Source organism: Ochlerotatus camptorhynchus, unplaced genomic scaffold (assembly GCF_037179485.1).
Source record: "Ochlerotatus camptorhynchus isolate MF236.1 unplaced genomic scaffold, CSIRO-AGI_Acam_v1.1 ptg000213l, whole genome shotgun sequence".
Lineage (NCBI taxonomy): Eukaryota > Metazoa > Arthropoda > Insecta > Diptera > Culicidae > Ochlerotatus > Ochlerotatus camptorhynchus.
This window is the reverse complement of record NW_027040703.1, coordinates 2,661,350-2,674,314: the sequence shown is the minus strand read 5'-3', so window position 1 is coordinate 2,674,314 and position 12,965 is coordinate 2,661,350. Positions and strand designations below refer to the sequence as shown.

The 12,965-nt window shown below is 38.7% G+C and overlaps 1 protein-coding gene across 1 annotated transcript; it reads left to right on the top strand.

The window, feature by feature from the left end:
* Positions 1 to 9,658: 9,658 nt before the first annotated feature.
* On the top strand, positions 9,659 to 12,517 carry Arr2 (arrestin 2). The gene is made up of 4 exons (XM_065224599.1): positions 9,659 to 10,033; positions 10,196 to 10,747; positions 10,813 to 11,146; positions 11,209 to 12,517. Exons 1-4 carry the CDS (start codon positions 9,869 to 9,871, stop codon positions 11,352 to 11,354), a joined length of 1,197 nt encoding a protein of 398 aa, XP_065080671.1. The 5' UTR covers positions 9,659 to 9,868; the 3' UTR covers positions 11,355 to 12,517.
* The last annotated feature ends 448 nt before the right edge of the window (positions 12,518 to 12,965 follow it).

The window sequence follows — 12,965 nt, the reverse complement described above, 5'->3', positions numbered from 1 at the left end:
TATTCTAGGGGGAATCTCCAACACACAGAATTCCGGATTTGTTATTAAATAACTTTATAGCACATACCTGAGAGAATCATAACATTAGTTAGGGGAATGGTCTAAAATGTATTAAAGTGACTATAGTACAAAAACATCTATGAAAACATTGTGAAATCATTTTAAGGAAATTTTATCAAACTTCCAAATCTATCGTGAAATAAGTTCCAAAGAAATTAAATAGTTCATTCATTAATTGAAATTTGTATAAGATCCCGTGCATAGAAATTTAAGCCAAAAAGTTATAATTTTTATCAAGATTCTGAGACTTTCATTGGTAACAGATTTGAAGATCCTGATCTAAGACAGGTGTTCAAGATTATGCGACCGGAGATTTTTAAAAAGTGTAACAGTAAGAGAGAACAGTGGTTGAAAAAATTCAAAATCTAAACTCTCATGTGTGAGTTTATTCACATATGAGTTTTGTCTTGCAAAATTCAACTGTGCAAAAATCACCGATGAATTTTCAGGTTCAAAAATTCATTGCTTTATATTTTGGAGTTATTTATTATTATGACTGTTGTCTTTGCATCAGTGTATAGAATACTAACCCAACAACACAACAAACTTTCAGCCCTGAGCTGGTTCGTATCATAATTCAATTCCAACTTCTTGCAGCAGTGTACAGTAGACTGATGCAAATTTTGACATTTTCGCTCCACAGTGCTCAAACGGTTCCAAATCGGGTCCAGATTAGTCTCCCAAAATTTGAACTCATTTGAAAAGAAACTGACTTGGCACAAACCATTTAAAGTTTATATGGAAATTACTATGGAAAATCCAAACTTTTTGTTTATTGTCTTCTACCCATTTTCCATATTGCTTTTTCGGAAATTTCTATAACTATTCTTACGGAAAATTTTCTATGCTACAACTTTGCGGAATAACGTTTTTCAGCCAAATGTCAAATTAAATTGTTATTAATTGTTTAAGAGATTGATAATCTTATGGCATGATCAAGCAGCTGTTTTGTGAGCAACACTGTATCTTGCAGTGTGACATAGTAGCCATGATTTTTGTGCTCTATTCCAAGCGCCAGAAACACCAATGTTGCCTGCTGAACAGTTGCTTGAGCATAATCGTAAGACATTAGTGGCTTGAATTATTGATAACTTTTGTTGCTTACAGTATATTGAAAAGTGGTTCAGGACAAAGTTGTAGCTGTTTTCTACGAGCTCAGCTATCATTTTTTAAAGCAGAGCGATATTGTAAATTGTCAAATGGATATGAACAAAACATTTGGTTTTTCTATAGTAATTTCCATATAAACTTTAAATGGTTTGTGCCAAGTCAGTTTCTTTTCAAATGAGTTCAAATTTTGGGAGACTAATCTGGACCCGATTTGGAACCGTTTGAGCACTGTGGAGCGAAAATGTCAAAATTTGCATCAGTCTACTGTACACTGCTGCAAGAAGTTGGAATTGAATTATGATACGAACCAGCTCAGGGCTGAAAGTTTGTTGTGTTGTTGGGTTAGTATTCTATACACTGATGCAAAGACAACAGTCATAATAATAAATAACTCCAAAATATAAAGCAATGAATTCAAATGGTTTGTGCCAAGTCAGTTTCTTTTTAAATGAGTTCAAATTTTGGGAGACTAATCAGGACCCGATTCGGAACCGTTTGAGCACTGTGGAGCGAAAATGTCAAAATTTGCATCAGTCTAGTGTACAGCTAAAGTCAGTTTTGTCGTTCACTTATCCAAAAGAATCCACCAAGAAAATGGAGCTTCTCAAGCCTCGGTAACTCTTTTCCTCCTTGCTATGAACTCTACGTGTATTGGAAATCATAACTAAAACGTTCAGGTTTTCTTATACGCTGTTGACATCATTATCGTCGCCACCGGTAAATGAATTGTCTCCGAAGACCGGTAAATGAATTGTCTCCGAAGACTACAAAAAACGGTTCCAGCTGTCGAAAAGTGGGCTTACACTAATTTTACACATGACGGTATCCATCTTTGACAAACAGGATGATACGTAAAATAAAATAGGTCATATAAAATGATGTGCTGAAATGTTCGTGACTCGAAGAAACGTACGTTTGACTGAGCTGAATTTCACGTCTGTCATGACACAATTTTATGCCAAAATTGACGCACGTATAACTGTTAGTCTCAGAGCACCTAAATTTACATCAATGATTCTAAGTGTGTAGTATTGGTTTCAAGATGTCTCCTACAAAGTTTTCAGCTATGTAGGTATTCTTATTAGATTAATAAACGTTACAAAAACTGGCATTTAGAAGACGCTAACATATAGTTGGGGGACTGCGAAACGCCCAATGCCAAGTATACTTCAATCTGGGGCGTTCTAATTGACACGAAATGTAAAGTCAATCGACTCACGAAGCAAGTGAAAGCGTATTGCAGAAGACATCTGAATTTATTAAAAGCTATCTTGAAAAAAAAAACACTGTGAGACGCTTCTTTATATGTGAAATGCAAAGGTAACATCAAAGTTTTTCTAGTAAGGAAATGTTCAGGATAGAGAACCTCGAAACCCTTGCTATTGTACTACTTTTCCACACAATTTTGAGGGCAAAGAAAGTTGTATCCAGCTCGTTGCAAAATTTGATTCTTTTCAGCACTCGTCATAACTAGTAATCCTATAAATAGACATTCGCGGAAGCGGCCACTCGAGCAGCGAGAACTGTCAAAATGTGAGCCAAACGAGCATTATTATTAGAAATATGCAGCGGACTTCTTATTGAATTGATAAGTATAGTAATCGGGGTGAAATAAATTCAAACAAAAAGTTTATAAATATTAAAAATTTAAAAAATTTAACATCAGTCAAATGCGTATGTTAACATAAGAGAGTTTTAAGCATAAAAAACAATTATGCAAGAAATTGTGAATGTATAATTTATACACGTTTTTCAGATCGCTAAATATTGCTGATTGCATATGCAACTGAAAAAAGCAAAAAGTGTTATAAAAGTGTACGATTCCGTCAAATCGTGTTGCTGTCGGACGGAGCACTTATTGTTTGTAGCATTACGAATGAGGGCAACAAAGACACCAAGACGATTAGAGGAAAACTCACACTTTTATCATCCTTTTTAAAAAGTGAAAACGCGCTTATTTGTTCAGTTTGGTGTGAGGTGCGCAATAAAACTGTACGCAAAATTTCTGTTTTTCCAGCAATATTTCTTGATTCTTTAGCAAAATATAATACCGTGTGTTCGAAGTGGAACTGAAAGAAGCATTAAATTTTAACTAATTACCACCAAATAATTATCATTGTAACATACACTGCACAAACGCATAGAATCCACTGGGGAAAAATCCGATGGTAGTCCGCAAAACTTCAGCCATTTTTTGCGAAGTTCAGTGTTATTCGAAAACGGAAAAAAAACTCACATTTTTACACTTCATTGCACTTCCACGACCACGGTTAGGGCAAAACTTGGAAAACATGTAGGAAAGTGTTGGGAGATTTTGTAAACGTTGCCAAATAGTCTGATAATATTTCCGCGATTTCACGTAAACCATCAACTTGCAAGAAATGCTGCTTACAAAGATGGACGGTAGCATACAATTTATGGAATATCGCATGACATGTCTCATAAATTTACGCGATCTATAATGAAAACTTTTATGATATGTGACGCTCATCATAGTAACATACATTTTTTTTTCCTTAATTTGTTTTCCGTCGATCTTGTTTTCCGTGCTGAGCACCACGCCAGGGAGCCAGCTCCTACATCTGGAACCTACCTATCGACCCTTCAACTCAAGAACCGGGGACCAACGGTTTTACTTCCCTTCCGAAGGAAGGCGTGATCAGAGATGTTAACCCTCAGAACATTCCGGCGGCGCCGGCTGGGATTGAACCCAGGCCTGCTTGGGTGACAGGTAATCACGCTTCAGGCTTCCTTAGAGTATCACCTAAAGATGCATGGACAAACACATGATGGAAATCCTGACACTGTGGGTAATACCGACACCCTTTGAATTGTAAGATTATTATCTGTTTTAACAATGTTTTTAGTAGCCCCTCTGCACTCTTGTTATTTCTTATATCCCGAATCACCCTAAAACTGCCATAATCCTGAACCTTGGTCTGAGTTGTAACTGTCAAAATAAATAACAAGACAAATTCAGTCATGGCGGCGTCGGTGGTGTAATGGTAAGCGTGATTACCTCTCATCCCAGCAGGCCTGGGTTCAATCCCAGTTGGCGCCGCCGGGATGATCTGAGCCATAACATCTGTGAACACGCCTTCCTTCGGAAGGCAAGTAAAGCCATTCGTCCCCGGTTCATGAGTTGAAGGGTCGACAGGTAGGATGCAGGTGTGGGAGCTGCTGCCTCCCTGGCGTCGGTAACATTGGTGCTCAGCACGGAAAACAAATCAGTTGCTGTTAGATTACGCTCTCGGGTTTTAACTATTTTAGACACAACATTTCAGAACATTCGGTATAATTGATGTGAGCCTAGTTCATCATAAAACATCATTTTGTGAATTCCGTACGAAGGTTGGCGATTATTGACTGTCAAAAACTTTGTTAGCAGATTTTTAGTTCATTCGGGGTAAACCCAACACTTCCAGTCGGGGTAAAATCGACATTTACAGTATGCTTCAGAAACAGAATATGTCTTAAGTTTAATGCAAAATAGATGTGTTTTCAACATTTTTTGTAGATGCCTCGTGCTTATGATCGAAACCGTTCATTTGATATTTATAAGGTGTTGATTTTACCCCGATAAGATGTGTCGGTTTTACCCCAACAGGGTGTCGATCGTACCCACACTACACATTGCTTCGCTTGAAAACACAAAATTGTATTTATTAAAAATCAAGCTTTAACCAAATATGTAAACGTAAGATCTCGTTAAATGGTGCATCTAGAGTCAAAGTAAGATTCTGTGACATTTGTAGGTCGATAAATTATGTAAAAGCAATGCATACCTGTGAAAAACGTTAGCGTGACCTGTATTTCCCCTACTGAAAACTGTCCAATAATTAGAAACAATGGTCGAAAAATCATGAATTTATTAACGTAGGACAACTATTACGAACTAGCAATAAGCAAGTATATCAGTATTGTCACAAACCGACAGCGATTATGAATTCACATCAAATATCGAGGTAGTCAAAACGGATTGCATATCAAGTTTTATCCACTTCTTGAAGAGTGATTTATGCAGTTGTAACATGGTTTTATACTAATCATTAAGTGATTGTTTAAACTTCCTGGTCAGTTTTATACTACCATCTTTAAGGGGAAGCTCACCGGCCCAAAAATAAAAAAATATTTTCGGAACGTTTTTATTTTTTCTAAAAATATTGGGAAAAATTATCAAAAATCCAAGAAAATCAGTTTCTTCCTTAGATTTTTGTCAAAAATTACATGCAAAAAATTTTTTTCTATCCCATCATGAAAAAAAATTGGACTCTCAGAAAAACCGAAAAGTTGATGTTTTGTGGTTTTTTAAGTCCAACTTTATGCCATAATGACTTATAAAACATGTTTTTGCACGTGAATTTTCTTTAAAAAATTAGAAAAAATGTGATTTTTTTAGATTTTTGATACTTTTTTTCAATATTTTTAGAAAAATCAAAACGTAATTTTTTTTTCGGAGCGGTCTGCTTCCCCTTAACAACCATGTGTAGTATGCGATAAAACTGCATTGAAACCTCTACTCTTAAGGTGATTCGCATATCTGGTTTTAATGATTGCATTAAAACTGGGTCAATTGGTTATGACATGGCTTTATAGCGGTCACCAGATTGTTGTTACAACAATGTGGTCGTCAGCAATTAGGTTTTATCAACTACTATAAAACTTCCATAAAACAAAGATTGATGCTTGGGCAGTCAAATTTTAAGCACCGCTTCAGGTGCCCTTCATATGAGCTCGATTCTGCCTCTGGCTGTGGAAATGTTATGTTTACCTTTTTATAGGGTCGACGTTTTATGAAAAAAGAAGTGCCGGCGCCGGCGGTTTGAAATTTGAGACCTCGAGGTTGATCAGAAAACTACAAAATAGCCCTATTAACTTCAGCAAAAAATTGCAGAACTTATAACGACTTCCGAGCATTTTTTGGGATATTCCGAAGTGCATTTCACGAAAGTTCGGAAAACTTCAGGGATGTATTTTGAATATCAAGAAAAAAAAATTGCATCATTATAACATGTAAGGAACTTCAAGGAAAGAAAGCTCTTTCTTCCGGATTATTTTCTCCAACTTCTCCTTGACTTACAAAGTTGGTTGGAAATGCTATCTAACATAAAGCTTTAGTGTGATAACTTATTAGCTAAAGAATGATCTTAGAAGAGGGTAGGCAGATAGTTCCGTTAGAGTACGGCAGTATGAAAATTGAATAGAAGTTGAAAATGAGCGAAGGGCCATTAATGCGACAGTACAAGTCACGCACACTTCTTTGCTTAACTCGTACGATGTACGCGGAGATTTGAAGTATGCCTTGATGTTTCCATCGGCTGTTCCGTAAGTCATTTAACAAAAATTATAACAAAATAATACTCTTTGGAAATCACAAAGTTATCATTGAAAACATCTTGATAACAAATCCTGTGATCCATTAAAAAAATTTCGACAAATTTCAAATTATTTTATCGATTTGGTAGAATACGCTGATAACTGAATTGTATCTTACCATGCGAAAATATTTGAAGCTTTGAACTAACCTTGCATCATTTCATATTCTTTCATGATAACAACTGATAACAAAATTAGTCGAGGTTGATAACTAAATTAGTTATGCGATACAACTGAACACAAAATGATATCTGGAATATCAAGATTTATTTTCAAAATGATATCAGGTTGTAATTTTATTTTGCTCGGGTACTCCTGGAACTTGTTTCTCATTTCGGAAAATTGTATGGCTTCCTCTAGATGTGACATCAATTTTTTTTTAAATTTTCGGCCAGAAGTTTCTTAATATTTGTCTTGGAAGCTCCCTGGATATGTTTTGCGTATTTCCTTAGAATTTTCTTCAAACTTGCTTTCTTCAGAAGATAATTAGAAAATTCCCCGGACATTTCTTCCGACTCCTCTCAAATGTTCCATTCTTAGTCCAAAAGTTTGAATATTTGTCTTCAAAAACGTCTTCATTTGCAGCTAAGTTGAGTGTAGAAGGAATAATTTTTATCAGCACTGCAACGTAGAATAGAAACATTAAATGATTTGTCGGTGTCATAACTTCACTATGTTCAATATCATATTCAATTCCGATAAAAATGTGGCACATTACGACTACTGTTAGGAAACGGTTATTTTAACGATAAATCCGAATTATCGAAGAAGCACACAGGGTAGATGTACCAAGTCCCGATCATATCAGTAGGACTTCTGGGGTAAGCAGGAAAGAGCTTCCCGGAAAAAAAAAAAATCATAAGAATATTCCGGTGTCAGCTCGGACCAAGTCTGAAAAAAAAACTGCCAGATGATGTTGGAAGAAGTTTCAGGAGAAAGCCAGAAGCACTTTTGGAGAAAGTCGGAATATATCAAAAATCTTTCGATGGAAGTCAGAAGAACCTTGCAGCCGTAATCAAACTGGCAAATGTGTGAGAACATTCCGTTAAAAATCAGGAATCTTTCCAAAGAAATCGGAAGAAAATAAACTAACGCACTTCCTGGAGTGTTGTTAACATTTCATGTTGCATAAGCGATGAATGTGTCAACCAGTTCTAAGTGAAGAATCACCCTAAAAATGTTTCAAATCTTAAACATTGATCACCAAATTTCTGAGTAGGGCCCATGCATTAATTATGTCACGCTAAATCAAGCAAAAAATTACCCCCTCCCCCCTATCGTGACGTTTTTCCTATATCTAATGCATTGCTTGTCACAAAATCATAGACCCACACCCGCCCCTCCCCCCTTAGAGCGTGACATAATATATGCATCAACCCGTACTAGCTACCTACATCTATCGACACGCATTTTGCAGGATTGATGGCATGACTGTTAGCAACATTTATTTCGGTGGAAGATTAAAATACATGCTATATCTTAAATCCAGAAAATAAAGTTAATATTGGGTCAATTATTGAAGCAAAAGTATCATAACTGATCCACTTACTATCTACTATGACTATCTGGTTATTAGAAATAAAAATAAGGCTTGAAAGTAGCGACATTTTTGAAAACATGATATGCTCAACTGAAGATGTAAATGGTTCAGTCTGTTACATTGACCCTATATCATAACACGAGTTACGATACGTAACAGCAGTGCAAAATTATAAACCCAGTTTCCTCAACACAACACAAATTGAGCATTGTAAACTGATACTCTTCCATGCACCAGACGCAACAGCAATCCTATACAGAGACAATCGGTTGGTTCAATCCTCGATTTTCCACTGACAAACACCCACATCAAGGCCGTCCTCTAGTTGTCCATGTCGGGTTGTCTTTTCCGGTGGAAATCAAATCTATGAGAATGAGGATTAAAACTTAGTGCTTCATTTCTTGGTGGTGTCCTTGACAATGAACAGCAGACAAAAGGTCAGCAGAATACCTTTGCTCATCAGCAGACATACATACTATGACTACCAAGTTGTTGGAAAGATGGGTAATGTACATACATCGTCCAGCGTTCTACGTCTGAATTTTGCAGCTCTGCTGCTACAAAATCAGACGAACCCATTCACATCCTTGTGTAGGCAGCAGAGCACCCAACGAATCGGCCCGAAGCTCTATATACAAGACAAGAGGATATACCGATTGGGTGATTCGATTCATGTTGGTTATCTGCTCCTATAATAAAGGTTCAATTAGCATCAACTAGCAGTACCAAGACACTATAGGAGCATGGTAAATATAAGAGCGTTTCCCTTAGCAATACTAAGACACAATTCAACAATGCATAAGGTCCTATGTAACATTGATCGATTCTCTTCATCGACTTTCTCTTTCGTTAACAACTTAGCTACAAAGCCGTCTCTTGTTGTATTAGTCGTATTAGAAGCTAGATAATAGATTCTTTCATCGAACCTGGAAATGTCTTTACAAGGCCGTGGGAATGCTAAGAAAGAATCGAACGAATTCTGAATGAAATATGCAATTCAGTTAGTCCTCCGGCAATAGGTTTCCAATGCTCCATCTAGGACCCAAGTTGCAGGTCACATGTTTCTACACTGGTTGACAAAGAATCCTTTCTAAAAGGTTGGTTATTTTGGTGAGTACTAAGGTGGAGTTGGAAGTTTTCGCCATTATTCTTATATGAAAAACTATGGTAGGGAATAATGGCCTTCTACACTCCTGTGGAATGCTGAATAGATGACGTCACAGACATCGGTCACTTGCGCTTCACCTTGTCGGGGTGGCATATTTACATAGTTCCCCGTAACATCGAAATAGGATTAGGGCTCGTGGGTAAGTGACGTGCGTGGGAGGAACGGAAGACGACCACCTGATGATGATGGCATTTTGCCGTCGCGGTAACAGCCTGGACACAGGACACGGAAAAAAGCAAAACAGTACCACCGAAAATAAACAAACAAGAAAGGGAAGGGAACACGGGTTAGGTAATTTAGTTAGAACGGCATGCAAATGGGAAAGCCTAGAAGGAAGCCCCGACGATGCATGCCACAGGGAAAAGGTATAAAACCTTTCGCGTTCCCGTTGACTAGCTGCACTTCTGGTTGTTGTTCCAAACAAATAACATAGTTTAGTTTGAGTTTGAGCGAAAGTAATATCTAGTAAATCTAGTGAACTTCACAAATCATCAAAGTTCTTGAAAAGCAACGATAAAATCGCAAGTTGTACTGTGGGATTCTTCAATTAATTAATTGAAAATCAAATTTTACGAAGTAGTCACAAGGAATAAATACAGCAAAAAAATCTAGTGATGGTTGTCGCTGTGAAAGTTTTCAAAAAATCCGCACCAAATGGCAAGCTAACCGTGTACTTGGGCAAGCGTGACTTCATCGATCATGTGGACTATTGCGAACCCGTCGACGGTGTGGTCGTAATCGACCAGGAATACCTGCGGGGACGCAAGGTTTACGGTCAGGTTTGTGTCGAAGTTTTTTTTTCTTTTTCGATCGTCAGTGTTTAGTATTAGTCTAATTGGATTAATTGAGTCCGACTGGTCTGAGGCTACCTGTTAATTTCATTAGCCTAATTGAATTGTGTCGCTAACCTTATCGTCGTTTTTTTCTGTTCTCCTTCACAGCTCATGACCATCTATCGCTATGGTCGCGAGGAGGATGAAGTCATGGGGGTCAAGTTCTCCAAGGAAATGGTCCTGGTCAAGGATCAGGTCTATCCCATGGTGAACTCCAAGATGGAGATGACCCCAATGCAGGAGCGTCTCATCAAGAAGCTGGGCGAAAATGCATATCCGTTCACATTCCACTTCCCGAACATGGCCCCAAGCTCGGTGACGCTGCAGGCTGGTGAGGATGACCAGGGTAAGCCACTCGGCGTTGAGTACTCGATCAAGATCTACGTCGGTGAAGAAGAAGAAGAGAAGGGTCATAAGCGTAGCACCGTCGGACTGATGGTCAAGAAGCTGCAACATGCTCCTACCACCCGCGGTCGTCGTCTACCTTCGTCGCTGGTCAGCAAGGGCTTCACCTTCTCGCAGGGTAAGATCAACCTGGAGGTCACTCTCGATCGGGAGATCTACTACCACGGCGAGAAGATCTCTGCCAATATTGTGGTGACGAACAACTCACGCAAGACCGTCAAGAGCATCAAGTGCTTCGTGGTGCAGCACTGCGAGGTTTGTTTTATTTGGAAAACTACATTTTTTTTGATTGACTCACAATCGATTTTCTCCCCCTATAGGTCACAATGGTCAACGCCCAGTTCAGCAAACACATTGCTTCGCTGGAGACTCGTGAAGGCTGCCCGATCACCCCGGGAGCAAGCTTCACCAAGTCCTTCTTCCTGGTACCGCTGGCTTCCAGCAACAAGGACCGCCGAGGAATTGCCCTCGATGGTCACCTGAGGGAGGAAGACGTCAACCTGGCCTCGTCGACGATGATCAGCGAAGGCAAGAGCCACTCCGATGCCATGGGTATCATCATTTCGTACTCGCTTCGGGTGAAACTGAACTGCGGAACCCTTGGCGGAGAGCTGCAGACTGACGTTCCCTTCAAGCTGCTGACCCCTGCTCCCGGTAAGATCGTCAACAATCGAGAGACATAGTCGAACTATTCTTACAATTCATTTTTCCTGCAGGAACCGCTGAGCGCGAACGCGTCAACGCTCTGAAGAAGATGAAGTCGATCGAGCGTCATCGCTACGAGAACTCCCATTACGCCGACGATGATGACAACATTGTCTTCGAGGACTTCGCTCGGCTGCGAATGAACGAACCAGAGTAAGCTAAACCTGTCTCTGCGACAAGTTAGCACCTTTTTTTTCTCCTATTAACTCTCAACCGTTAGATTTGATTTGAAAGCGTCCTGTTCTACCCTTATCCGCCAAATCTAACCTCCACATACTAAAATGGATACAACAAAGACTAGTTGTCAAAGACAACCTACCTAATCGAGAAACTATGTGATATTTCAAAAAATTGATTTGCCTCTCTGATTTGAAAGTCATTTTAGATTTCTGAATATTTAGTTTTAAAAAGTAAAAAAATAACATAAAAAACACAAAAAAATAATCCTTAAGTAACACGAAAAGTTTTGATTCATCGATTAATTTTCATTTCGAATAGACAACTGCGCAGTTGAACAGACTACCATCCTCGTATAAACCAGATAATGCAAAAGCAAAATTAATCGATCAATCGAACAATGAATCTACAAGCCAAGTAACTAGTAACCAGAAGTGAACGAATCGAAACAAGCTCTTCAAGCGTGGTCCTGGCGGATTGCAACGGAGCAGGCATTTCAGTGGGAATCCATCGCCGTCGCAATCCCAGAATCCAAGTATTAATTTTAAGCCAAAAGAAGTTATGCAAACGACATTGTGACACACGACAGCAAGCTTTAAGAAAATAGGATCTTATTTGATTACGTATTTCGCACTTGAAACTTTGATCATCCCCGCCTCCCAGCCGGGCACACAATCCGGTATCGGGAACAAGTGGTTCCGGTCGATTCTGGTGTGCGCGTTTCGAGCGGTTCAACTTGAATAGGGAGGCGTGGCATTCAAGTTTCGGTAGTTTCAGTTAAGTTTTTCGTTTTTGTGCCAAATGGAAAGGATCTCTTTTTGCGGGGCCTCCCAGAGAGTCGCTCCGGGAAGGAGACACTTTCCGGGCAGGTGAACAGAGCAATAGCAGCGCAATCCTCCTCCGGCTACGCGGACGACACCGAGCTTGGGATTGTGTGCGTGTTTCAGGCATGGAGTTCCGTGCAGCGGCCGGGGGATTCCATTTTGTTTAAACGTTGTATATCAAGCAAAAAATAAATAGAACAACAGGTACCTACAATTGTCAATTTCCTTGGTTTTGTTATTTAGCTTTCGATTTAGTTGTTTCGTTTGTTGTATAATAGTTAAAATGCAAATAATAAAAAAACACTAATCAGAAGTATGATATGATTATATATATATTTGAACAGTCAGCATTTCAAGAAAAATAATTATTTATTTATCAGTTATTGTATTCTTAGTTTAGTTGAAATTTTTATTGGCAATAATGAATTGGTGTTATTACAGCTTTATAAAGTTGGTTTTATTTCATTGCCTTGATTACAGTTTACAGATGAGGCTCGCTAGCTTAGTGGTTTCCGTTTCTGCTTATTGTGCAGAACGTCAGGTGCTCAATCCCAGGGATGTCTTTTTACTCACAAAAATCTGTTGCTTTTCCACAGTGAACCATGATTTAAAACACATAACTAGCTTTCCCGTTGATATTGTGATGATTCAGAGGTGAACAATCGGTCTCTAGTAACAACAGTTGCCGAGCTAATCGTCTTTCTCCTCTCCAAAAGACCATACGGATGTGATCAGTGTCGGTTCTGATCTATATTTAGATTGAATCA